The sequence below is a fragment of the Phytophthora cinnamomi genome (genome assembly GCF_018691715.1).
Source record: "Phytophthora cinnamomi strain GKB4 chromosome Unknown Contig7, whole genome shotgun sequence".
Taxonomy (NCBI): Eukaryota; Oomycota; class Peronosporomycetes; order Peronosporales; family Peronosporaceae; genus Phytophthora; species Phytophthora cinnamomi.
In genome coordinates, this window is record NW_027150940.1 from 1,081,415 (window position 1) to 1,106,628 (window position 25,214).

Genomic DNA, 25,214 nt, shown 5'->3' on the forward strand with positions numbered 1-25,214 from the left:
TACGTCGCAAGACGTTGTAGGTCAAGAGCATCCAGAACAAGGATGCGGTCGCCATGTTCAGTCTCCAAACAAAATAATGAGTCTGAGCAGTAACTTTGGCGAAAGTGGTGAAACCGTCACTGCATATTACAAGTTCCTGAAAAGTGCTAGAGGATTGTGTGCGGACTCGACAGCTTCCCCCATCGGCAAACTCTGTGGTAGCAGTGGTTTCAGCCACGAAAATGCTCCACAAGAGAACATTAACGGCAATCCACTCAGGGACACTAATCAGGTTGAAGGAGCTTCCAGCAAGAGTACCATCGTTCGCAGACCGAGATCCTCTTCGTGGAAGTCCTGCCGTTATCCAGGCTGCACCAAGAATGTTCAAGCCCATGGCTTGTGCTGCCGTCATGGAGGCTATCACATTTGCAAGGCTGAGGGCTGCACCCGGAGAGCAGTCACGAAATATCTATGTCGTCGTCACGGCGGCGGCACAAAGTGTCGCTTTGAAGGCTGCGATAAGCTGATCGCTTCTGGATGCAAGGGGTATTGCTGTGGACACGCTCGCGCGATAATTGGCTATCGGAAGAGCATGGTTGAGGGTGCCACAAGCGTCAGCAGCAAGATCGCTACACAGAACACAGCTCCGAGTCTAAGTCACGCGAGATGATTCAGCAACCGCTTCAATTCGAACCCGGAGGTACTTCAGTGAGCCTGCGCAAAACTCTTAGCTGGAACTCTTCAAGCATTTCAGCCTGGAATCAGGGGGTCCCTCACGCAACGTATCGAGTGCTTGGCTGCATGAGATGGGTGAAACGAGATGGAGACCCAAGAGAGTACTGTGGCTTTCACATAGCTACCCCTGCTTCACGTGAAGACAATCAAACGAGAGTATCGACGACTCCGGCAATCCATCCCGATAACCATTGTGAATCCAAGCCCCGCTATCAGGACTCCTGATTCAGTATCAACCAAGATTGAGAACCGTGCTGTGTCCGAAGTTGATATGACGATACTTGCAAGGAATAAGGCATCATCAAACGATATCGCTAGTAACTTGTTTGACGGGTTTTCTGATAAAAGTTAAAGGTACACTGATAAAAATAGAGAGACCAATCGACAAATGTTGCATTTCGACCGCTCGAAGTTTGCAAATAATGGTAGACGTGACGACAGTCGGCTCGGACCTGACGCCTGCCCAGCAGCGAGAGACGATAGCTGATCTGGCCTTCTTCCTGGACGAGTTCGGCTCCACGCGCGCTGTCCGTGCCAAGCTACAGGAGCAGGAGAGAGACATCGAGCGCCTGGGAAAGCAGGTGCAGGGTTTACTAACCGTGCGGCGTGCTAAAGTTGAAAAAGTACAGAGAGAACCAGAAAATGACACAAATGATGGAGAAATTGCGGAAAATATCGAAGTGGAGACGGAGGATGCGGACAAGACCATGGTGGACTTGGACTTTTTCCTCAAGACCTACAAGTCGACGCGTGCAGTACGAGAAAAACTAGCAACTCAAGGGCAGAGAATCAAAAATCTGCACCGCACGATCCAAAGTCTCGAAAAGCAGCGACAAAGACAAAATGACCGGGACGACTCACGTTACGTGGGGTATGTGGGCTTCGATGCAGCACCCAAGTCAGTGCTATCTATCGAGGCAAAGAAGACCTCAGAAGGAGAAAAGCGTAAGGCAGCCAAGGAAGTGCAGAATGGAGTCGTGAAATTGCCAGCTTTGGATAGCAAAGTGCCGGGCGACGGAGGTGATGATCAAGCTAGACCTGCCGCATCGTGTGTGGGCGAGAAGTCAGTGAGCAGTGGAGTGACCTCCGAATCGCGTGAATCACAGCGTCTTCCTAGCAGTGACATCAGCAATGATTCGTATATATGTGAAAAGGCCAAGTCGCAACAAATGCTTACGCAAGGTTCATCAGCGTCCACCGACCAGCCACGCTATGCCAACGCTGAAATGAATGCACTCAATTCTAAAGCGGTGTTCACTCCCCGCGTTAAACGGCGAATGTGTCAGTATCCATACTGCTTCGAATGGTCTCAAGCGCGCGGTTTGTGCCTTGCTCACGGCGGTTACCGTGGATGTAAGACGAGTGGATGCAATCAAGAAGCAGTCGCACGGGGGCATTGTAGTCAACATGGCAATAGGAAAAAGTGCGCCAACGACGACTGTAGAAAATACTCGGCCAATGGCGGCCAAGGATTTTGCGCCGAGCATGCTCGACAGCACGGCCTCGTAGTCAAGCGCGGCAAAACGTGTAGCGTTGACGGCTGTAAGACGTTCGCTCGTGCTCATGGTCATGGTCGCAGTTACTGTTGCAAACACGCAAGAGAAAATGGTATCGTCGTTAGGACTGGCAAGAAGTGCTCCGTTGACGATTGTGGAAAATTTGCGGTCGCCAATGGGCATGGATACTGCCGTAGGCATGCTCGAGAACGTGGCATCGTCGTTAGAAATGACAAGAAATGTGCCAAGGGCGGTTGTGAAACATTTGCTGTAGCTAACGGACGAGGCTATTGTTGCAGACACGCAAGAGAAAATGGTATCGTCGTTAGAAATGGCAAAAAGTGCAGCATTGGTCACTGCGAAACATTTGCGGTATCAGGTGGTCAAGGATATTGCTGTAAACATGCTCGGGAGAACGACATTGTCATGAAGAAGAGCAAAAAGTGTGGTACGGACGGTTGTGAAAAGGTCGCAGATAGTCATGGTCACGGATTTTGCTACCGGCATGCTCGAGAGAACGGTATCATAGCCCAAAGAACCAAGAAGTGCAGCGTTGAAGACTGCAAAAGTTTCGCAGTCTTCCGTGGACATTGTCGTGGACATGCTAGTAAGCAAGGAATCGTGATCAAGGGCAGATGCAAGTTCAGTGGGTGCCAGAATCTTTGCAAAGGCCAGGATTACTGCGAAGACAACCACTCTTGTGAAGTGAAACTCGCTGAAGATCAAAGATTACAGCTCGATATGCGTGAGAAAACGATGTCATCGCTAGCTCCGTCTGAGCAAGCAGAGAGTGCGTCCTCCTTGGGCCAAATCAATTCAATTACAAAGGCTATAAAGCGTCGAGGATCCCATGCAACCTGCAAAGTCATTGGCTGCATGAAGTGGGTCAAGCGCGATGGAGACCCAAGTGAGTACTGTGTCAAGCACCGACACGCACTCACGTCTCAAGAGCCCACCGCAACACCAACTACGGCATCTCTGCTTCATGCCGAGAACGTATCTACGTAACCAAGAAGAGGCGGGGTATGTCCTCCGAACCAGGATGTCCGAATTTGGCAAGAGATTATGGACCGAAGAAGGGCTACTGCTTCCGACACGGCGGTGGGCTGACCTGTAGCCAATCTGGTTGTATGAAGCAACGCCAACGACACGCCCTGTGCGCTGCCCACGGAGGGTACTACGAATGCAAAGTAGAAGGATGCAAGAAGCGAGTTGCTTTGGGGGTTGTTGCTGCGTACATTTCAACGAACTGAGACCTGGCAACGAAGGAGTGCGTGGTTAGCAGTACACTGCACTGGTCTGAACAGTATTAAGACATATCCTCTGTACTTCCCAGTTTTCGTTATGTTGATCTTCGTCTGGCAAAAGGTACGGTCGACGACACTACGTAGCTTCCACCGCAGCTTCAGCACGAATATAAACAGATCGGTCCCACTAGGTTGTACGTAGTCGACACTGTGCCCGACACACCAGTCTTCGACTCCATGTCATGGATAAAGGACCAACAGGAAGATAGTGTCGTTCACGTAGCTGCTCCTTTGGCACTCAGGCATGACCATCGACGTCACGACAACCAGGTCGCAGGAACAGAAAGGCCACTATCTGTGCTGTGTGTACTAACTAGTGGTGGTGTGAAGTGCAAGCAACATTTGCCTCGTCAAGCAAAACTACTGTTGGGGAACATTACAGAGCTCGGAGAAAGTTTGTTGCAACCAATTCGTGTCTATAAAAATAAAGAATATTATCTATCATCCGACCATATTTCGAGATCTCTCGAGTAACACACCGACACTCAATTTAAGGATGTTAGACGTGACGACGGTGGGCTCTGACCTGACGCCTGCACAGCAGAGCGAGACGCTGAGCGACCTGGCCTTCTTCCTGGACGAGTTTGGCTCCACGCGCGCTGTCCGAGGCAAGTTGCAAGAGCAAGAGAAGGACATCATGCGTCTGGAGAGGCAAGTGCACCAGTTCCGTGCGACTGTTGGGCGTTCTCAAGATGAGAAGGCGCAAGAGGACACAAAACTTGTGGAAAATCACGAAATTGATATTAGTGAAGAGGGTGTGGACGAGACCATGGTGGACTTGGATTTCTTCCTCAGGATCTACAAATCCACGCGTTCAGTACGAGAAAAACTCGTGATTCAGAGGCGAAGAATTGAAGATCTGCATCGTACAATTCAAGAATTAGAACAGATTCATGCCAAGGACGATTCATGTGACGCAAATTGTTTGGGGACCGGCCAGAAAGGTGAAAATCACGCGGAGACTCGGCGAGTGGATGTGGGTGAGACTGGTGGAGATTCCGGCAATGAAATTGATGGTGGTGGTGGCGATGCTTTTGACAGTAAAGTTGATGTGGCAGCTGGAGAGGATGCAATTGCAGCTTCTCCGGAGCACAGCAGCGAAGGTAGCACGGAAGAGCAGCATTCCACTGCTAGCACTGATGATATTCGCGCTAAAAAAGTTGAGGTTGCTGGAGTGGGAGCGCAAAATGGGATAACGGATTTGGATAACGGTGTGCAAGATACTGAGTGCGGTGATGAAGCTAGGCCTCACCCACTGTATGTCATCAAGAACTTTGCGTGTGGTGGGATGGTCTCTGGAGCGTCTGGATCGAAGTGTAACCCGGTCAATTGCTTCAGAAATGATACCGGTCTGTGTATATCCAAGTCGCAACAGCCTTTTACGCAAGGTTCATCGCCCATCGACCAGTCACGCGCTGCTAACGCTGAAGTGAATATGCTTGATCGTAGAGCGTCATTCGCTGCCAGTCGTAAGCAACAATTGTGTCAGTATCCGAATTGCGTCAAGTGGCCTCAGATGCGCGGTTTGTGCTACGCTCACGGCGGCTACCGTGAATGTAAGGTAGATGGATGCAACCGCAAAGCAGCCACACGACATCTTTGTAGTCAACATGGCGGTCGAACGAATTGCGTCAACAACGAATGTGGGAACTTTGCGATATCAGGCAGAAATGGACATTGTTACAAGCATGCTCGAGAGCACTGCGCGATATTTAAGAAGCCCATGAAGTACAGCATTGAAGACCGCGAAAGGTTTGGGGATTACCATGGAAACGCAAACAGTGGCAAGTTCAGCGGGTGCCAACAGCTTCACAATGGTCAAGATTTCTGCAAAGGCCACGAGATCAAAAGCGCTGAAGGTCAAGGACTCCGGCTTGATGAGTCTGACAAAGTATCACCATTACTAGCTTCATTTCATGTGCAAGAAGACAGCGCCTCCTTCCAACCAAATAGCCAAAGCATTTCGACTGTCAGGGCTATAACGCGCAGAGGTGCTCACGTAACCTGCAAAACGTTTGGCTGCCTTAAGTGGGTGAAGCGTTTCGGAGACCAGAACGATTATTGTGCTGCTCACCGAGGTGCTAGTACGTCGTGTGCTGAAGGAGCACCACCAACCTCTGCAACTGAGGCACCTGAGAGCGGGGCACCGCATGCTAACCGCGACAAACCCATCACGACAGACTTGATAAAAGACTATTTGTGCAAGGAACCAGGGTGCAATAACAAGGGGATAGGAGGTGGGCCTAAGAGGGGCTTTTGCTTTCGGCATGGCGGAGGGTATCGGTGTATCCATCCTGGCTGTACCAGAGCGCGACAGCGGAATCAGCTGTGTGTTTCCCACGGAGGCTACTCCAAGTGCAACGTGGGGGGCTGCAAGGAGCGAGCCGCTTGGGATGGTTTCTGCCGCAGACACTTTCGTGAGCTCAAGCCTGGCACTTCGCTGCTGTGAAGCAACAACTTCAACTTGCCTTTTGCCAGTCGAATATCAAAATAAAGAGAACTTGGTATATATTAGAATAGAGAGAGAACGTATGGGACTGGTAGTAAAATCACGAGTAGTACTAAAAACCACAAATAATACTATACTATTAGTAATATTAATATTACACTTCAAAGTATCGCATATAGTACTAACATAAACTTAGTAGGAACAAAAATCACGATATTAGTACTAAAATAACTACTAAATATCCTACTAAATTTCAGATTGAAATTCAAGGTCAATAGCCTCAAAGGACGCGCACAATGGGTGGCAAACAGGTGGTTGCCGAGCTGCTCTGTCGTATTCTCCCGCTCATTTCGCGTTTTCCTCCTTGAATATCGCAGCCGGGTCGATGAGGTGCTCCTAGGCCGATAGCTGTTTGCCTGATGTGACGGAAACGGCGTCGTGCTGCATCTGCGGTCGTCCTGTTCATCATGTCTGCAACAATGAAGTCTGGAGTGAGGCAGAGCTTTCCAAACGGTACAGCTATCACTACTTGGGTCCATAGTTTGCTAGCATCTAACGCGTTCACCTCTATCCGTAGCTTTTGCAGTCCAGGGTGCGTTCTAACCTTCAGGAATAAAGATCAACCGGACGGTGAGCCCTCCCCAGCAAGCAGTCAAGGGATATCTGTGCCAAGTCAAGCTACGGAGGTGGATGAGGCTACTCTCACGGAATCTGACAATCGTACGTAATTCTGATGTTGGGATTCCGGTTGATATAGGCCATTAGAAACCCTCCCGAGCTCGGGACGCTCGTTGCTCCTCAACAGGATTTCAAGAGTCGTTTCGGTGGGTTCGTTTGTATCGAGCCCTCTCCGCACACGCACGGGCAATGCGCGAGCCCAGCGTCATCGCAACGACGTAGAGATTGGGCGGATGAGGAAATGTGAGCGGAATCTGTGGTGCGGGCGTTTTTAGTAGTTTGATTTTACTATTAGTAACTATATTTATCAATATTACATTTTTCACGCACCCAACTAGTAATATTACTATACTAAGTAAATCAATATCGTCTCCCGAATTATTAATATTACTTTAGGTACGAAATCGATATTACTACCAATGACGCCTACTGTCTCACTTTATCGCGTGTCAAGACTGCAGGAAGAGTGCAACAACAAATGCGTGACCCCAGCGCAGTGGGGTCTGACCTGACCCCCGCGCAGCAGGACGAGGTCATGGCAGACCTGGCCTTCTTCCTGGACGAATTCGGTTCTACGCGCGCCGTCCGCACCAAGCTGCAAGAGCAGGAGAGCGACATTAAGCGCCTTGACGGGATAGTGCGACGTCTACTCAGCGGTGAAAACTCGCAGCAAGAAGAAGAAGAAGAATGAGAAGAAAGAGATAATAATGCATCGAATCATGAAGATGAGAACGATGGCGCCGACGAGACGATGGTCGATTTGGACTTCTTCCTGCGCTCCTTCGGCTCCACGCGAGCGGTTCGAGAGAAGCTGCTGACGCAGAGCCAGCGGATCGTGGGGTTGCAACGCACCATGAAGTGGCTGCAAGAGCGATGGAATGCGGTGGACGAGAGCTCGAGTGATGTCGAGAACCTGGGCACGGAGCCGGCGTCGAAGGCTGATAAAGCAGAGAGCAGCAAGACTAACGTCGAGAGTGTCAATGAGGATACTGACGGCACGGACAACGGCAGTGAGAATGAAGACGCTGATGACGAGGGAGACGTAGTGATGGTGTCGACCCAGCAGTGTGAAAACGATAGTCAGGAGAAGGAGGTTGAGGTTGTGCCAGCAGAGCCACGAAATGTGGTGATGATTTCAGAGGAGTGTGGTGCGTCTAGTTCCTGCAGTGTTGCTGACGAGAGTGACTCCAGCGAGCTGACCCAGGCGCAGCAGGCGTTTGCTGAAGGTTCATCGGCAACCTTCGAACAGAAATACCGTGTAGACCATGGCGCTACAGCTGCGCTCAAGACTGTCTGCCCATATCTAGACTGCGCAAATTATACCCAAGCAAACCACTTGTGCGCCGTCCACGGTGGCTTCCGCACACGCGAGGTCCACGGTTGCATCCGGAAAGCTGTAGCACAGTGTCGATGCCGCGTGCACGGTGGGGACAGGTGCAAGATCGACGGCTGTAACACGCTCAGTGTCTATCGCGGCAAAGGATACTGCATCAGGCACGCTCGCGATCAGGGTGCCCTGCCCAAGCTCGTATGCAAAGAACTCGGGTGCAACGCCTTTCGAGTGGGAAGGTTTTACTGTCGGGAGCACGTCATGGCTCATCGGCTTAAGAAGGACAAGCAAAAAAATGCATGGAAGTGCGCGCAATCGCAATCAGTTGGAGGAAGTGAATCCTCGTCTAAGCGCAGCCACGCCACGTGCAGAGCCGTCGGCTGCATGAAGTGGGTCAAGCGAAACGGGGACGATAACGAGTACTGCGTCGACCATCAATGTCCTTCTGCGTCGCGTGATGACAGTCCGAGGGGGTCGATTCCAGGAATTGTAACTTCATTCTTTAGCCCGAAGAGCAGCCAACAGCAAGGCGACAATGACCAAAACAACAACGGACGCCCCACGTGCAAGCAGCCGGGATGTCGGAAGCTTGGAAAAAGCGGAGTCAAGAAAGGCTTTTGCTTCGAGCATGGCGGCGGGTACACCTGCACGCAGCCTGGTTGCAACAAGGAACGCACACTGAAAGGGTTGTGCGTTGCTCACGGCGGCTTCCATGTTTGCAAGGCTGAAGGCTGCGGCAAGCGTGTGTCCACGAAAGGTTTCTGCAGTCTACATCGTAGTCGGCGAGCGGGAAGTCGACCATCAAATACGATGTACGTGTGGACAAGCGGCTAATGCAACAAGTTGAAGTTTACCCGGCCGCCAGATCATTCGACCAATACATTACGATGCTGGACGTCAAGGCCGTGGGCGCTGACCTGACGCCCGAGCAGCGAGATGAGACCATGGACGACCTCAGCTTCTTCCTCGACGAGTTTAGCTCCACTCGTGCTGTTCGTGTCAAATTGCAAAAGCAAGAGAAGTGCATCCAGGGCCTCCAGAAGCAAGTGCGGGGTCTGCTGAACCTGAGTGACGGGCGGACAGTTGGAGAAATCGTCGGGGAGGAGTAGGATGCGGACATGGAGACCCGCGGAAACATTGTCGACGACACTATGCTCGACCTGGATTTCTTCTTTAGGACCTTCGGGTCCACGCGTGCAGTGCGTGGAAAGTTACAGCAGCAAAGGTGGGAGATCGTGGGGTTAAGACGCACGCTGCAGTGACTCGAAGAGCGGCAAGTGAAGCAGGGGGAGAGTGATGACTCGAGCGATGTGGAGTACGTGGGCACCAGTTCGACCCACGATAAAAGAGGTAGACGCGGGGTCGTTAAAAGTGAGGGCCCAGGTCACGACAGCGATGACAGCAATGTGAAGACTGAAGACACACGCGTTGACGTGGATCGTTGTGACGATGGCATCGAGGTACTTGCGCTGCCGAGGACTCAATATCCACATGCATGCGATATCCCCGGTGAAGTGACAGCGGAGGAGAAAGCCGAGGGTGTGCTGGTACAGTCACCAATTGTGATGTTCTCTTCCTCAGAGCAAGAGGAGGACGAAGATCGTGAACGTTCGAGTCTTTGGCTTACTTGTTGCTTATCAACCTGCACGAACACTGCTCAAGCAAATGGCCTTTGCTACGCTCACGGTGGATACCAGATGTGCAAGGCTCTTGACTGCAACCGCAGAGCCGCTGTGCGAGGTGGCAGCGGCAGATGTGCATTTACTGGCTGTGACAGTTGTGTCGTCTCCAACGATGCGAGTGGCGACTGCTACAAACACACTCTTGCGTACGGTGTTGAACGCGACGGCAAAGACAAGAGTCCTATGACGGGGGTGCAACTAGACTACTGCGAGAAGCACTTGATTGAAGAGGAATCGGACGAAGATCGTGCGCATGAAGTAGAAATCCAAGTTCAGCCACACGAAGAAGGATACGCCACGCCCCAGCAGAACTCCAGCCGCTCCAGGTTTGGCCGCGACGTTGATCGTCGCCACAGAAAGTGTAAGGCGCCCGGATGCATGAAGTGGATGGAGACCCGAACAAGTTCTGCGCCATTCACCGAGCGTTCACCACATCCCACGACAGCAGCTCGATGACAGCGGGAAAAAGCAGCGTGGCGTCGTTTGTCCACTCCGAGGATGACTTCAGTGTTGATCGATTTGAGATCGCCGAGTCGTTCGCGAACGAAGACTTCGAGCGCGAGTTCAAGGACCCCTCCCTCTGCAATGAGCCAGGGTGCCAGAAGAAGGCCTGTGCCACCGGAATCGAAAAGGGTTACTGCTTTCGTCACGGTGGTGGCGTCACCTGTAGTGTACCGGGCTGCTGTAAGCAGCGTCAGCTGAAAGGCCTATGCAAAACCCATGGTGGTTACCGCGAGTGCAGCGTGGACGGCTGCACGAAGCCGTCGAAGTCTTTTCGGGGTGGCTACTGCTCCACGCACGATCCAGAGCCCAACAACACTTCAGAGGAGTGCATTTGGACGAGCAGCTAGACTGGTCTCAGCTCACTCGTGCTGGAAGTTCGCCAAATTCCTCGAACTACACTCGGTTTTCGCAGTACCTCATACTACTCGGCTTCGCCATCGATAGAACATCTCCTTTCACCGTCTACACCCTCAACAATGATCGTGAAGAAGAAGAAACAAACCGCGTGGTATTTCGTAGCAGTGATGGTTGATAACCGAGAAGCGCAATTCATACACATAGTCGACATTAGCGCTGTTGTTTGCTGGGTCTGATAGGGTATTGTTGTTGCCCAAAATCTGAAACAAGCTCGAAGTTTTGTTTGCTTCAAATTGTCAGTCAAAAATAAACGTACAACATGGTGCTAGATGTCACGACTGTAGGCTCGCAGCTGGCCTCTGAAGAGCAGGACGTGGTTCTGGAGGACCTGGCCTTCTTCCTGGACAAGTTTGGCCCTACGTATGCTGTCCGTGTCAAGTTGCACGAGCCAAAGTGCGGCATCCAGCGGCTCGAAAGCGGCTCATAGACCTCCAGGACGGTGCTTCGTGCAAAGAAGAGGGAGATTTCGCTCCCCAAGCCAACGCACAGGATGGAGACAGCCAGGAGAGCACGATGGTAGACTTGGATTTCTTTCTGCGGACCGTCGGGTTGACTCGAGCTGTGTGTGACAAGTTGCAGAGTCAGAGACGAGAAATCGCGGGCTTGCGACGAACATTGCAATGGCTCGAAGAGCGGCGGCAGCAGCGAGGAGGATATTTCCTGTCGCCGAAACAAATGCTGACAAAGAGGTCCAAGGAGGGCTCAAGTCGCAAAAGGGATTCATCAGTGGCCGTCGAGCAGAGCGAGGGTGTCGAGTGCACTGGGATCACTCTGAGGCGGTATCCGCTCCGCTCAGACGCAGGTCCATGCACTGATGTCGCTATCCGAATTGCCAAAAACTGAATCAAAGGGCCCACGCAGTAAGCGCGTTCAGCAAGCAACCCGAATGCAACAAGAGAACCCGAAAAGTGTACTGCCGCAAGCATTGTCACGAGCGCTCGCTCGCTGATAGAGGGCTTGACTCAAGTTGTGTCTACCTTGGAGCGAAGAAGCCACACACTATTGCCGGCAATCCAAGCACAACAAGAACTTGCTCGCTCAGAGAAAATGACTTCGTATTCCTACCTAATATATTCTACAAGTTCACAGATATCTGTACACCACTTCTTGCACAGCACAACAAATACCACTCACGAAGCTACAAACGCGTTCTTGACGTTCCAGTCACGACACACACTTGGCTCACGCCATTTATGGCAGCATAGGTTGCTGCGGATCTGCGTGGTTAATGAGCAGATCAACTGCCACCTCGAACGTTGTAAGGTAGTAGCCCAGCTCACCGGTGATGTCTTGGGGGTCGCACATCACCCGCAGAAACTCGCGCGTGATCAACAACTGCGACATATTGCTCATGACCAACGCGAATAAGTGGACCGAGATAAACTCGTCCGTGGTCATTGAGGGCCGCAGCACCATGTCGAGCTCTTCAACCGATGTGAGGCTGCTCGTCGTTCCAACGGATGATGGAGAACGGGATGACCCACACGTTTGGAATATAGCCCCCGCCGCACGCGCCAAGCACTTGAGTTTGTCCAGTGGCAGAGCGTACTCGTTCACGCGGCGGAGCTCGCGACGTGCATCCTCCCAGTCGCTGCCCGAGCCGGCCACAATGTGCGGCGGCACTCCGAAAAAGGACTGGGGCTTCGTCTGGAGCACCTTGATCTTGTCCTTCAGGGCTCCCTCGTCTTCACAGTCCGTGAGCGTGTGCAGCGCCTCCTGCACATGGTCCTCCAGCGGCACAAGCACGCGCCTCTGGACGAATCCGCACACTGCGTGCTTCACCTCGTCCAAGAACTCGTCGTAGTCCGGCTCCGAGCGCTCCGAACGCGCGCCTGCAAGCTGGCTGAGCAGCACCTCGTCCTTGAGCATCACGTCCTTGATCTCGCCCATCTTTCTCGACACGGTGTTCAGCAGAGTGCGCGCCTTGCGCTCCGGCATGACCACGTGCTTGTCGTCCACGCTCATCCGCGTCAGCGCCGCCACGAACGACTCGCACGCTCGCGAGATCTTGTGACTGGGCGCGGCGAAAATCTCCGCCACCAACTGGGACGCGCTCACCTGGTTCTTGAGGAAAAAGCATCTGCATCCGCCGCGGTCGAACACGTCGCAATGGCGGTGCACGCCCACGAACTCCTGCAGCAGCAGCACCGCCTTCCTCCTGCGCGGGCCGAGCGGCGCCGGCGCCACGAGCGCCGCCGTCTGCCTCAAGAACGAGTCGAACACCACGCGCCTCTGCGTGTTCAGCGAGCCGCGGAAGTGGAAGAACTTCTTGGGCAGCCGGAACCTCCGGAGCCCTCGGAAGGAGCCCCAGAGCGCCCGCTTCACCGGCGCGTCGGCCAGGCTGATCTGCTGGACCTGCGAGTAGAACTGCATCATGTCCTTGAGCGTCTTGCGCACCTCCCAGCGCTTCTGCGTCTCGGCGTCCGACACCTTGAGCACGAACAGGTCGTGGCCCTCCACGCTCTCCACGCGCACGACGCGCACCACCACCGCGTAGCGGATGTGCAGGTCCAGGTACTCTCTTGACGCGCTGTGCGGGTCGAAGGCCTCCTGCTCCTCCTCGTCCAGCGACGAGCCGCGGCTCACGCGGCCGCAGCGGCACAGGCGCATGGCCGAGGCGGACGCCGTGCGCGGCAGCGCCTTGCCGGCGGTGCAGCGCTGCTGCTGCTGGTCCGGATTCTGATTCTGGTCCTTGGCCGGCCCGAAGGCGGCGATCAGCGCGTCGGAGCCGTCGTCTCCGTCGTCGTCTGCGTCTGCGTCGCTGTCCTCCGCGTCGCTGAGGCCGCAGAGCGGCTCTGATTCTGATTCCGGCTCGGCCTCGGGCTGTTGCAGCTCCGCGTCCTGGTCGAGCGTGGGCGCGCGCCGGCGCTTGCGGCCGTGCGCCGAGAGCTGCTCCACGAGGCACTGGCCGCTCATGAGGCGGTCCACGGCCGCGGGCGTCAGCGACAGCTCGGCGAAGTCCAAGTCGTCGTCGCGCAGCAGCTCGTCCGGCGGCGGGCTCTCCGCCTGCGCCATGTTCAACACGCGCGAGAGTGAATGTCACACGCGAGAGTGAATGTGCCAGCTACGCGGCCGATTCTTTAGTGAGCGCGCAGTCCCATCTGAAGAGCAAACCGTACTTAGTAGGGCACTTCAATTCAAGTCGGTAGCGTTCACTTTCTTTACTTGTATACGGACTGGGATGTATCGATTTGAAAGGAATTTAGGTTATTGCTGACTAGAATAGTACCGGGTTAAGGAAGGAAAAGAATCGATATGACAGGGTATTGGATTGTAGGATCCCACGAAAACTGTAACACTGATGCTTGCTAATACCGCTGCACGTCGATTAGGATTTGGGCTGCGAACCAAGAGGATGTGTGTGGGTTTGGCGCGCTGCCGGCAACGACGGCGTGCTGTACAGTACATGTACCAGGCCAAGGCAGGCACGCCACGCTTGATCATAGGCATTGCAGCGATTTCTCCGAAGCAGGTGCAACCAGCGTGTTCTCTTTGCAGAGCCAACCACCTGGCCGAGCGCCGACTGCTGCACGCCATGCGGTCGCGTCGCAGTTGCTGGGCGCGTGCGACGTGCTCTGGCGCGCGCTGCACCGCCAGGTCTACATGTATCTAGCGAAACCGGAATTATTGGCCAAACAGACGGAGAGAACAACTTCGACATCCGGATCGCAGCACCGAATTATAATCGTGTTGGTAATTATCGTAGTCAGGGCGGCACCGCCAGCCCAAGCACCAAGCAAGCGCTGTAGACAGCGATGTCCGGTGTTACAAAGCTCCATTCCGGTCGGGCCTCGACAAGCTGCGAGCAATAGCAGGATGTGGGGGCTTGGGCGGGATCTTGGTCAGCCTCATCACCGCTGGACCGCGCGCTCCTCTCCAGTCAAATGGACCAGTCAGTATCAATTGCTGCGCAAGCTCGAAGCGTTGCATGGTGCGCGAGCGCTCGCCGTAGCCATCACCCGGCTCTCAGCGCTGACGTGCGCTAACGCTCGTGGCAAGCACGAGCTCACTTCGACGGTCTCCGATAAGAAGACCATACAGAATCGTGCACCAGGCTGGTCGTGCGCCAGGCAGCAGGAGGTGGCCACAAGCTCCAATAACGGCGCGGGCAGTTGTTGAAGCATCAACAATCGACACGTGGCCAGCTACCGGAATGACTAAGCAGCACCATGCCAGACTCTTGTCAAAAGGGCGATGACCAGCTCTGCATGCACTCAAACACGCAACAGGCCGCCTCGCGCCGACCGGCTGCGCAAAGGAGGCGGCCGCATGTCTTCCGCCTCACACGTGGACAGTGCTGCCGTTCGGTCGGAGCGCGGCTTGAGGTCGTTGGACACGCTCAATCTTCCAGCGACGCTCTCTGAGCAACGTCGCGACGTCGTTCACTGCAACTTGTGGGTCCCCAACGTCGCGAGCTGCTCAAGTGCCAATCCAGTGGCACCGCCAGCGTCACCATGACGGTTTAACTGACGCTCTGTATTGCACCCTCCGAAATGGTACACTAGTGGTACACTTGCGTGGTCCACACGCGCCTTATCCTCGCGAGCCCCTACCGGTATCGAAAGCCGGTGTGTGCTGCTACGACGACGAGGAGACCGATCGATCGCCCATGACGTCCGCGGCCAACGGCGCGATGAAGCTGGGCGAGCTGCCGGCGCTGGAGGACGTGCCCCCGAGCGAGCGCATGCGGCTGTTCCGCCAGAAGCTCAAGCTCTGCTGCGCGCTGTACGACTTCAGCGACATGCGCAAGCAGGTGCGCGAGAAGGAGGCCAAGCGCAACGCGCTGCTGCAGATCGTCGAGTACATCTCGGCGGGCAAGGTGGCCTGGGACCCGTCGGTGGTGGCCGACCTGCTGGAGTGCGTGGGCGCCAACATCTTCCGCCACCTGGGGCGCAGCTCCAACCCCACGACCGTCAACGCCAATGGCAACGTGGAAGGTGCTAGATAGATAGATACTCCGTCCCCCCCCCTTCCTTTGCCCCCCCCCCCCCTGATGTGACGCTGTTTTGGGGCGTGCTGCAGCGGCGCCGGAGGACGACGAGCCGATGCTGGAGCCGTCCTGGCCGCACATGCAGCTGGTGTACGAGATCCTGCTGCGCTTCGTGCTGTCCAAGGAGGTGGACTCGAGGACGGCCAAGGAGTACTTCAGCAAGAAGTTCATGATCAAGCTGCTCAACCTCTTCGACTCGGAAGACCCCAGGGAGAGGGATTACCTCAAGGTGCGCGGGGTGGGAGGAGTTGGGTGGTGGATGGATCGCTCACTTTGTTGGTGGATTGCTGGTTGTGGACAATTATTTTTTTTGTATTTTTTTGCAGACGATTCTGCACCGCATCTACGGCAAGTCGATGGCGCTGCGTTCCTTCATCCGCCGCTCCATGAACGACATGTTCTACACGTTCGTGTACGAGACGGAGTCGCTGCAGGGCGTGGGCGAGCTGCTGGAGATCTTAGGAAGGTGTGTCTGCGCTTCTCTCTTTTGGGGTTGCGTTATGCAGAGTTATGCTGTGATGGGCGAATAACGGACCATCTGCGTCTTGACTGCTGGTGCGGGTGCAGTATTATCAATGGATTCGCACTGCCGCTAAAGCCGGAGCACCAGAACTTCCTGGAGCGTGCGCTGATCCCGCTTCACACGGTTCGTATAAGTTGCGAAGCATATTACAGCGACGAAGAGATATCTAATCTGTTGACTTGGTGTATGCGTGCGATCGGGGCGAGCAGGCAGGAAATCTAGCCATGTTCCACCAGCAACTGGCTTACTGCACCACGCAGTTCGTGGAAAAGGACCCGCAGACCGCGGAGCCGATCATCAGGGGGCTGCTCAAGTACTGGCCGGTGACTGCAAGCGCTAAAGAGGTATCATCTGCGGCCGGTGGACGCCTGTCATCCAGTTTGTTGGAGGTGGTCACTAACGTGAGTTTTGCGTGCTTGGTGCCCTAGATCCTGTTCCTGAATGAGCTCGAGGAAATCATCGAAATGATTCAGATGGAGCAGTTCGCGGCAGTGATGCGGCCGCTGTTCCTGCGGATATCGCAAGCCGTATGCAGCAGCCACTTCCAGGTCTCTCAGCGCGCCTTATATTTATGGAATAACGAGGCACTGGTGCGGCTCGTGAGTGCGCGGCGGGCCGAGATCCTGCCGCTGATCTTCGGCGCGCTGTACCGCAACTGCGAGAACCACTGGCACAGCACCGTGCAGACGTTGACGTACAACGTGCTCAAGCTCTTTATGGAAATGGACTCGCAGCTCTTCGACCAGTGCTCCGCGCAGTTCGAGGAGCGCGAAGGAAGGTGAGCATTCATGCATGCAGCGCGTGCGAGCCCTGCTCTTGCACGTCTACACTCCCGTTTAACAAACCCCCCGAGCTGTGTCGCTGACGGTGTTTCTCTGTGCATGTCTTCGTTTTTACAGAGCGCAGCAAACAACGGAGCAGCGCCAACTCAAGTGGGCAGCCTTAGAACACCGCTTGCAGGCGCAGGAGCCAATGTGACAGATGCGCACCGAGTCCGTCGCTGCCGCCACCGAACGATGACAGCTACAAATAACGCGATACAGCCACGCCACCACACCCGACTGCGGAGGACGGCGGCGCGAGGCGGCGGAGCGATGCAGCGAGTGAACAAGGTATCCGTCCGATTCGCACACGGCCGGCATATCCCCCCACCGGCTCAGGTAGATGATAGGCAGGTCGGCCAGGACTGGCTGACCGCGGATGACGGACGGACGCCCCAGTGCAAGCTGCTCGCTCTCGCCCCTCGCCCGCCGCTTTTGTCTTGTGCGCGCGCCGCGTTTTGCATGTTTCTATCTCTTGTCTTTTTTGCATTTTTGCATGGCGCCCCGAGGTGCCACTGCACGTATCAACACCTCGAGCCGCTGGTATCAATAGTTTTTTTTTTATTGTGAAGGAAATGCAAGTGTTCAACCTGCGCAGTGCGTTGCGTGGGTTTGGAGAGCCTCGGACAAGTGGAGAGAGCTGCAGATACTGGCAGCACCGCACATCATATCGACGGAATGTCTGGGTCGCTAAGGTCCGTGTATCTACTACTTGCCTGCTCAGTCTGGCATTCCCGGACCAAGGAGCAGGCGAGCAGTAGGACATTCCCGGAGCGTGCTGCCAAACGTTCTAGGATTTCAACCAAACGTGTGCTGCATGGCTCGAAGAAATCACTAGGTTGAACACGGCTCAAAATGCGAGGGCGGGTTTGATAGCCGGGCGAGATGTCCGAGTGGATGGCAATTGCGGGACGGAAGTTGAGGTCGAGACACAAGACCACGCGCCTCAGCGTCGGCCGGCAACCCAAGCTACGCGTCAGTCATTACGTCTCCGACAACACTAGGCGGCATACAGCTATGATGAATACGAGACGCTCCAGTGTGGCTCTGAGAGCTCAACGTGCTCGTCGCAGGGATGCTGTGCCCGACAACCCGGACCCCAACACTGCTGTTGGCGTTGCAGCTGGCGATGTCGAGACACCCGGGGCGAGGCATTTCGCCGAACACCACCGCTACGGATGACCACGACACGCTTACGAGGATCATGGCGATCATTGCCCAACTGGAAAGCTACGCCGCTGGAGACGACGCCCCTAGCCATGATTGTGCGCAGGGGCAACCGCCGGAACAGCAGAAGTAGCAGCAACAGCGACACAACCACATCATCTCGAGCCCCGGGGCTGTGATGTTTGTGGCATTGCGCTGCTGCTGCCGATCGACGTCATTGCCCCCCTCCCTTCGGGGCATTTCCAGCCGCACACGTCGCAGGCGCGGCCGCGTTGGTTGAAGGCACGACCGTGTCAGTTAAGCTCGTTAAGCGCCTAACTAACTCTATCGAACAGGTCCCAACCGGTATCTACACCGGTATACCACCCCATCCGACCAATCAGACGCCGTTCTGATTTTGAAACCAATCAGCGTCTTTAACTCTGTCCGCATACAAAGCGCAAGTGAGTGGGCGTGTGTGGTCCTCATTGGCTCCCCCGGGGGCGGATCGCCCCCCCGGCGTGCGGCTGAGGGCTCTTTGGTTCATTTCCGCTTTCGGCCGCAGACGACCTAAGGAAGAAAAGATGCTGTCTCGTGTGGTGCGCGCCGGCGCGCGCTCGTTCGCGACCGACGCCAAGAAGGCCTCGGGCTCGGTGGGCCAGATCACGCAGATCATTGGCGCCGTCGTGGACGTCCAGTTCAAGGACAACCTGCCGCCCATCCTGAACGCCCTGGAGATCAAGACCCAGGACAACACGCGCATCGTGCTCGAGGTCGCCCAGCACCTGGGCGAGAACACGGTCCGCACCATCGCCATGGAGGGCACGGACGGCCTCGTGCGCGGCCAGGAGTGCGTCGACACGGGCAACCCCATCATGGTACGTGCCAGATCCTTAATCTTATTTTTTAGAACGCATAGCAATAGAAAGAGAAACCCCATTTTTCTTATTTTTGGGTACTTTTTCTTTCGTGTTTAGGTCCCCGTGGGCCCGGAGACGCTCGGCCGCATCATGAACGTGATCGGCGAGTCCGTGGACGAGCGCGGCCCCATCAACGCCAAGCGCCACGCGCCCATCCACACGTCGGCCCCGCTGCTGACGGAGCAGGGCTCGGGCGCCGAGATCCTGGTGACGGGCATGAAGGTCGTGGACCTGCTGGCCCCGTACGCCAAGGGCGGCAAGATCGGCCTGTTCGGCGGCGCCGGCGTCGGCAAGACGGTGGTCATCATGGAGCTCATTAACAACGTGGCCAACAACCACGGCGGTGTCTCGGTGTTCGCCGGCGTGGGCGAGCGCACCCGCGAGGGCAACGACCTGTACTATGAGATGATCGAGTCGGGCGTGATCAAGATCAACGAGGACGGCACGACCACCGGCTCCAAGGCCGCCCTGGTGTACGGCCAGATGAACGAGCCCCCTGGAGCCCGTGCCCGTGTCGGCCTTACCGGCCTCACCGTGGCCGAGTACTTCCGTGACGTGGAGGGCCAGGACGTGCTGCTCTTCGTCGACAACATCTTCCGCTTCACGCAGGCGTGCTCGGAGGTGTCGGCCCTGCTGGGCCGCATCCCGTCCGCTGTGGGCTACCAGCCGACGCTGGCCACGGACCTGGGTGCTCTGCAGGAGCGTATTACCTCGACCAAGAAGGGCTCCATTACCTCGGTGCAGGCCATCTACGTGCCCGCCGATGACCTGACGGACCCGGCCCCGGCCACCACGTTCTCCCACCTGGACGCCACGACCGTGCTGTCGCGTCAGATTTCCGAGCTGGGTATCTACCCGGCCGTGGACCCCCTCGACTCCAAGTCGCGTATGCTCGACCCGCGCATTATCGGCCAGGAGCACTACGACGTGGCCCGTGCCACCCAGAAGCTGCTGCAGGACTACAAGGGTCTGCAGGACATTATCGCCATTCTGGGTATGGATGAGCTGTCCGAGGACGACAAGCTCACCGTGGCCCGCGCCCGTAAGGTGCAGAAGTTCATGTCGCAGCCGCTGCACGTGGCTGAGGTGTTCACGGGCAAGGCCGGCAAGTTCGTGCCGCTCGCGGACACGATCTCGTCGTTCAAGGACATCATCGCCGGTAACTACGACGACCTTCCGGAGGCTGCCTTCTACATGGTCGGCGGCATCGAGGAGGTGAAGGCGAAGGCTGCTGAGCTGGCGGCCGAGCTTGACGAATAAGTTACTCGGTTCGAAATGCAGAGCGGAAAGCAACCCCAACTCCTCCAACGGAAGAAAGCGGCGTCTAGTGGCACGTGAGACCGGAAATTGAAAAAGCAACAACAAAGTACTCAAGCAGGCCTCAGGGTTTGTAATTGGACTAGCTTTCTTTGTATCTGCCTCTCATTCATTTCGACGTGATGTGTACGAGCTCCATCTTCCCATAAAGCAATGAAAAACATATCTCAAACACTTGCCTTGTTTGCTTCTGCATTTCCAGCGTGGAGGCGAGAAGTTCTCAAGTCTTGAGCACTGCGCTCAAATCAAGAGTACATGTATTATACTTGGGCACTTGAAAACTTGTCGATCTGCGCTCGACACGTGTGGCCAAGGCGGACCGTCGAAACCAAGTCGGTGAGCTGCTGCACAGAGTCGTGTTGCAGTCCCGTGGTGTCGTCACGCTTTTCTGATAACAACCAGCCCGAGCACTTGTCGAGACGCATCGAAACGGAGGTTCCAGTTAACATACACTTGCCAGCGGCGAACACGCACAACAAACCGAAGTCAGCAGAGACCCGAAGAATGCTCGCGTCTTTTGCTGTTTCTCGATTTATGACGATCACGATTGCGGCGCACACGGAGGACAGTCCTTGGCGGCCACGCCCCTCTCTTCTATTTTCTAATCATATTCGAAGTCCTCATCGAAGTCCTCGTCTTCGTCGTCATCGTCCACAATGTCCTCGTCTTCCTCAAGCTCCGCGGCCGCGATGATTTCGTCGTCAATAGCCTTCCACTGCTCGGGCGTGGGCTCCGGGTACCGCGACAGGTAGGGCAGCAATGCCAGCTGACGCGAGATCTTGATGGCCTGGGCCAGCTTGCGCTGCTGCTTGGCCGTGAGCCCAGTGAACCGGCGCGGGCGGATGCGGCCCGTAGGCGAGATGAAGAGCCGCAGCAGGTCCACGTCCAGCGCCAGCTCCACGACGTCCTGGTGGTTGGCGGCCACGAAGTACTTCCACGGCTTGGTCTTGTCCTTCCGGAAGGGCTTCCTCTTCTCGGCCGGCAGCATCCAGTTGAGCATCTCGGGCGACATCCTGTCGACGGAAAAGGCAAAAAGGAATACACGTAAGTCACCAAGGCTCCAGCAGAATGCAACGGATAGCAACGCCGACTTACGCCCAGCCCTGCTGCCAGTGCTGGAATGGGTCGGGCACGCTCTCGTCCTCGTTGACACCGATCTGGCTCTCGGCCAGGCTCAGCGACGCGTCGTAGCCGGGCATCTCCACGTAGAGGCGGTCGTCGTCCACGTCGCCCGAGTGGCCGCCCAGGGCCACGCCCTCCTCGTCGTCGTAGTCGCCGTCGTTCTCCTCCTGGTCCCACTCGGCCACCTCTCGCTCGAACTTCTTGGCCCACTCGGCGGGGCTCAGCTCGGCGTCTTCATCGTCGTCATCGTCGTCATCGCCGTCGTCGATCTCCTCGGCGAACTTGAGGTCCTCCTCGTCCAGCTGCTGGCTCAGGTACTTGACCTCGTCGGGCAGGTCGGTCGGGTCCTCGTCGGCCTCCACCTTGTCGAACGTCGACTTCTTCTTGAACTCTGAAACATTATACCGAGGCAACAGTTAGCACTATTTTTTTTTTCTAAATGGTTTAGGCTAGTGCTAACCATTGGGGTTGCCGAGGTTAACACTAGCCTAAACTGGTTAGAGAGAGATAGAGACACGCACCCTTCTTGCCGTCGTCCTTGCCCTTGGTGCTCAGCGAGCGCACGCAGCCAATGGCAGACAGCGAGTCGTTGTACATGGCCATTGAGCGCGGCAGCTGCGCGCGCAGCACGGCGGACTTGGCGCCGGGGCCGGCACGGCGACCGAGCGCTGATGGGGTGGATACGACGCACAGATAGAGAGGCGTGGAGAGAAATCAGGTTAGGGAGTTTAGCACTAGCCTAAACTTTAGCACCGGCAACACCCACCAGCGATCGCGGACGCGCAGGGACGAAGCCACACCCGCACCATCTTGACGACTCTCGCTGCTCCTCCACCGCTCGATGCCCGGGGGTTTGCTTCTGTGGTTGACAGCGGAGCTGTTGGGCTCGGGCGCGCCGATTGGGTGAAATACATCCATGCGTGTAGAGAGGGCCTCCAATACTGCATACTTGTGTTCAATTACGCAAACGACACACCATCTGTACACCCTGGTTGAAGTTGCACCTTTTTGATTGACATGCTTGCTTTTCTCTTCCTGCTTGCCCCCTAATAACCAGCACCACTACGTCCCAGAGCGAACGAAAAGAAACCCAGACACGCTGCACTCCGCCTGATTTGCGCTCGCGCGTGGCTGCAAACCCTGCAGTCCGTCATCTAAATGCAATCGCCGTTCATGAAAACCTATCTGCCTGCCACCTCCTCTCATGTGCTGCTGTTCTCCCGCGCTCTGCGCGAGGAGTGCTGCTGTGATGGGTTCGTCGCAAGCAGAGAACAGAGCCACACACGTCGCCACCGCGCCGGATCCGCCAGACTTTGCAGCGCGAGCGTCACCCGGTCACAGCAGAAACAGCGAAGCCCAGCCTCCTTTTGGTCCCGCCATCCCGTCGTCCCTCTCCTCCTCTCTCTCGCTACTGCAATCTCAATTGCTCCACCAACCGTCTGCCTTCTCCATGCCTGCCCGCTTGGTCCAACTCGTTATCATTCTCGCTGCTATAGTGTTCGCAGGCAAGCTCGTCCAAAGGGGCTCGCCGCGATCTGCTCTGTAAAAAGACGCAACTAGGCCGTTGACGATGGAGCCTTCGATGCTGCCATCGACTCTATTTTCCGCCACTTCTCCTGCTCTTTGTCCTTCACGTCGGCCATAGCTTGCTCCTTCAAAGAGTACTCCTTTGCACACTGGTCATAAAGAGCCATGTCGTAGTCCATGTAGAGCTTCAACACGTTCTGAGCGAGTCCTTCGACAGTAGTGTTCCAGTGTCCAAGCGAGTTTCTATGGAGGGGTCCGTAAATCACCGGCAGAATCAAGTGCGCGTGCTGCTTGCTCAAGCACCCGTTGTTCACGAGGTGCTCGTTGTTCCACAGGAATAGCGACCGCTCCGAAACCTGGAAGTGCTGGCTGCCGAGCCACTTGGCCAGGCCGTTGAACAGCGGCTTGTGCACCTGCTGCAACTGCTCGCTGCCCATAAGCTCCAGAATCTCCTCCAGCTCGTTCAGGAAGATGACCTGCTTGGACGAGCACGACCACGGCCAGAACTTGATGATGCCCTGAATAATGGGCACTGCTGTCTCCGGGTCCTTTTCTACGTACTGCGTGATGCAATAGGAAAGCTGCTGGTGGTACATTGATACGCACTTGGGCTTGTGCAGCGGCACAAGCGCGCGCACGAGGAACTGCAAGTGCTCGGCCTTGAGCGGCATGGCGAAGCCGTTGATGATACTGCCCAGGATCTCCAGGAGCTCTCCGACGCCGTTGTGCCTCTCCGTCTCGTACACGAACCGGTAGAACACGTTGCTGATGGCCTTGCGGATGAAGGACCGGTGCGACATAAACTTGCCGTAGATGCGGTGCAGGATGGTCTTGAGGTAATCCCGCTCGCGCGGGTCCTCGCTGTCGAACAGGTCGATGACGGCCAGGCAGAACTTCTGGTCCACGTACTTCTTGGCCACCTTGGCGTTCACCTCGCCCGACACGATGAAGCGCAGGAAAAACTCATACACCACTTGAAGGTGTGGCCACGAGGCTTCCAGCACGGGCTCGTCCTCCTCCGGGTCGAAGTCCTCCGTCTGCGGGGGCAGCGCGCGGCAGATGTTGACCGACACCATGGCCATGATGTCGGGCATGAGCGTCTCCGTGAAGATCTTCTGGCCGCCGGGGTTGTTCACGTAGTCTACCAGCTCCAGCAGCGTCTGGCGCTTCAGGTCCTTGCCCCTGCAAAGTAAGACCCCCCCCTTTCAGCGTCAGATAAAACCCACGATTGTTTTTCGATAAAACCCAAAAATCCGTACCGCTTGTCCGAGGTGGGGTCGTCGAAATTGAAGATGACGGAGCAGAGCTCGAGCTTCTGCTGGAACAGCGCCTCCCGCCGCTGCAGCGACGTGTCCTTGAGGTGCGGCAGGTCCTTGAGCGCCTGGATCTTCTGGTTGCGCGCCATGAAGGAGCGGCGGCGCTCGCGCTTGGGCAGCGACACGTCCGAGCGCGCCACTTCGCCCACGGGCGAGCCGGCGCCCACGCCGTTGGCGCCCTTGTCCACGTCCATTCGGTCGGGGGAGGCGACCCCGAGGTGCTCTCCGTTGTTGCTAAGCTTCCGTTTCACCGTTTGCAACATCCCCTTCATCGCTTAGTTACCCGCCAGCGTTCTCGTCTCGCTCGAAGGGAGGGGGTGGGTTTTAAGTCACTCACTCGCTCTCTCTCTCTCTCTCTCTCTCTTTCACCCAGCGGCGGATTAAAAAACCCAAATCAGGTTGGTCGACGCACTGCAGCGAGGCAACGAGGAGAGAGGGAAAGTGGGTGAGAATGGCAAAGTCACTTTTGGCAAAACCCGGCTAGACACTCTCGTGTTGCCGTGCGTAAACGTTTAGCACCACTTAAAGCGAGAGGGGGGCTCGAAAAGAGGACGGACGGGCCGACTGGCCGTGAGGCCGACGGAGCCGCAACCGACCCTCTGAGAGACACTACACACATACACGTACGCTGAGAGAAGGAGCTGCTGGCGCCTAGGCTGCGCGGGGGGCTGACTGGCTGCTTGGCGACTGCGTGCTGCTGGTGGCCGTCCGCTGGCTTCCCTCGCGGTCTCTCAGTCGCGTTTTCTTTCCTTCCTTTTCCTCCCCCCTTTCCCCCTCCTGGTACTAGCAGTGAACACCACACGAATGAATACACTGCGACAATTGATAACAGACCGAATAGGTGTAGTATATAGAAACGTCTACTGATATCGTATAAAGCTTTCAACGGTATTGCATGTCGCGACGTCTAGATTGCGCAACTACACAGTACAGGTGTTTGCCGCCATACAAAACC

At 55.9% G+C, this 25,214-nt stretch overlaps 6 protein-coding genes across 6 annotated transcripts; 3 read left to right on the top strand and 3 right to left on the bottom strand.

Annotated features, from left to right (window-relative positions):
- Positions 1 to 1,136: 1,136 nt before the first annotated feature.
- On the top strand, positions 1,137 to 9,083 carry IUM83_11123 (WRKY transcription factor 19; the record flags this gene model as incomplete). Its single annotated transcript, XM_067935666.1, has 5 exons — positions 1,137 to 1,734; positions 4,021 to 4,620; positions 7,106 to 7,300; positions 7,370 to 8,078; positions 8,840 to 9,083. The coding sequence occupies 5 exons, from the start codon at positions 1,137 to 1,139 to the stop codon at positions 9,081 to 9,083; spliced, it is 2,346 nt and encodes a 781-aa protein (XP_067798810.1).
- Positions 9,084 to 11,768: 2,685 nt separating this feature from the next.
- IUM83_11124 (Vacuolar sorting protein 9) lies at positions 11,769 to 13,592 on the bottom strand (the record flags this gene model as incomplete). Its single annotated transcript, XM_067935667.1, has 1 exon — positions 11,769 to 13,592. The coding sequence occupies one exon, from the start codon at positions 13,590 to 13,592 to the stop codon at positions 11,769 to 11,771; it is 1,824 nt and encodes a 607-aa protein (XP_067798809.1).
- Positions 13,593 to 15,186: 1,594 nt separating this feature from the next.
- IUM83_11125 (Serine/threonine protein phosphatase 2A) lies at positions 15,187 to 17,068 on the top strand (the record flags this gene model as incomplete). Its single annotated transcript, XM_067935668.1, has 7 exons — positions 15,187 to 15,514; positions 15,600 to 15,796; positions 15,894 to 16,033; positions 16,135 to 16,213; positions 16,300 to 16,434; positions 16,519 to 16,868; positions 16,990 to 17,068. The coding sequence occupies 7 exons, from the start codon at positions 15,187 to 15,189 to the stop codon at positions 17,066 to 17,068; spliced, it is 1,308 nt and encodes a 435-aa protein (XP_067798808.1).
- Positions 17,069 to 18,641: 1,573 nt separating this feature from the next.
- IUM83_11126 (ATP synthase subunit beta, mitochondrial) lies at positions 18,642 to 20,237 on the top strand (the record flags this gene model as incomplete). Its single annotated transcript, XM_067935669.1, has 2 exons — positions 18,642 to 18,935; positions 19,035 to 20,237. 2 exons carry the CDS (start codon positions 18,642 to 18,644, stop codon positions 20,235 to 20,237), a joined length of 1,497 nt encoding a protein of 498 aa, XP_067798867.1.
- A 658-nt stretch (positions 20,238 to 20,895) lies between these two features.
- IUM83_11127 (ribosomal protein S18) lies at positions 20,896 to 22,225 on the bottom strand (the record flags this gene model as incomplete). Its single annotated transcript, XM_067935670.1, has 4 exons — positions 20,896 to 21,307; positions 21,390 to 21,807; positions 21,938 to 22,084; positions 22,183 to 22,225. 4 exons carry the CDS (start codon positions 22,223 to 22,225, stop codon positions 20,896 to 20,898), a joined length of 1,020 nt encoding a protein of 339 aa, XP_067798866.1.
- Positions 22,226 to 22,972: 747 nt separating this feature from the next.
- Positions 22,973 to 24,531, bottom strand: IUM83_11128 (Protein phosphatase 2A regulatory B subunit; the record flags this gene model as incomplete). Its single annotated transcript, XM_067935671.1, has 2 exons — positions 22,973 to 24,125; positions 24,203 to 24,531. The coding sequence occupies 2 exons, from the start codon at positions 24,529 to 24,531 to the stop codon at positions 22,973 to 22,975; spliced, it is 1,482 nt and encodes a 493-aa protein (XP_067798807.1).
- Positions 24,532 to 25,214: the final 683 nt, after the last annotated feature.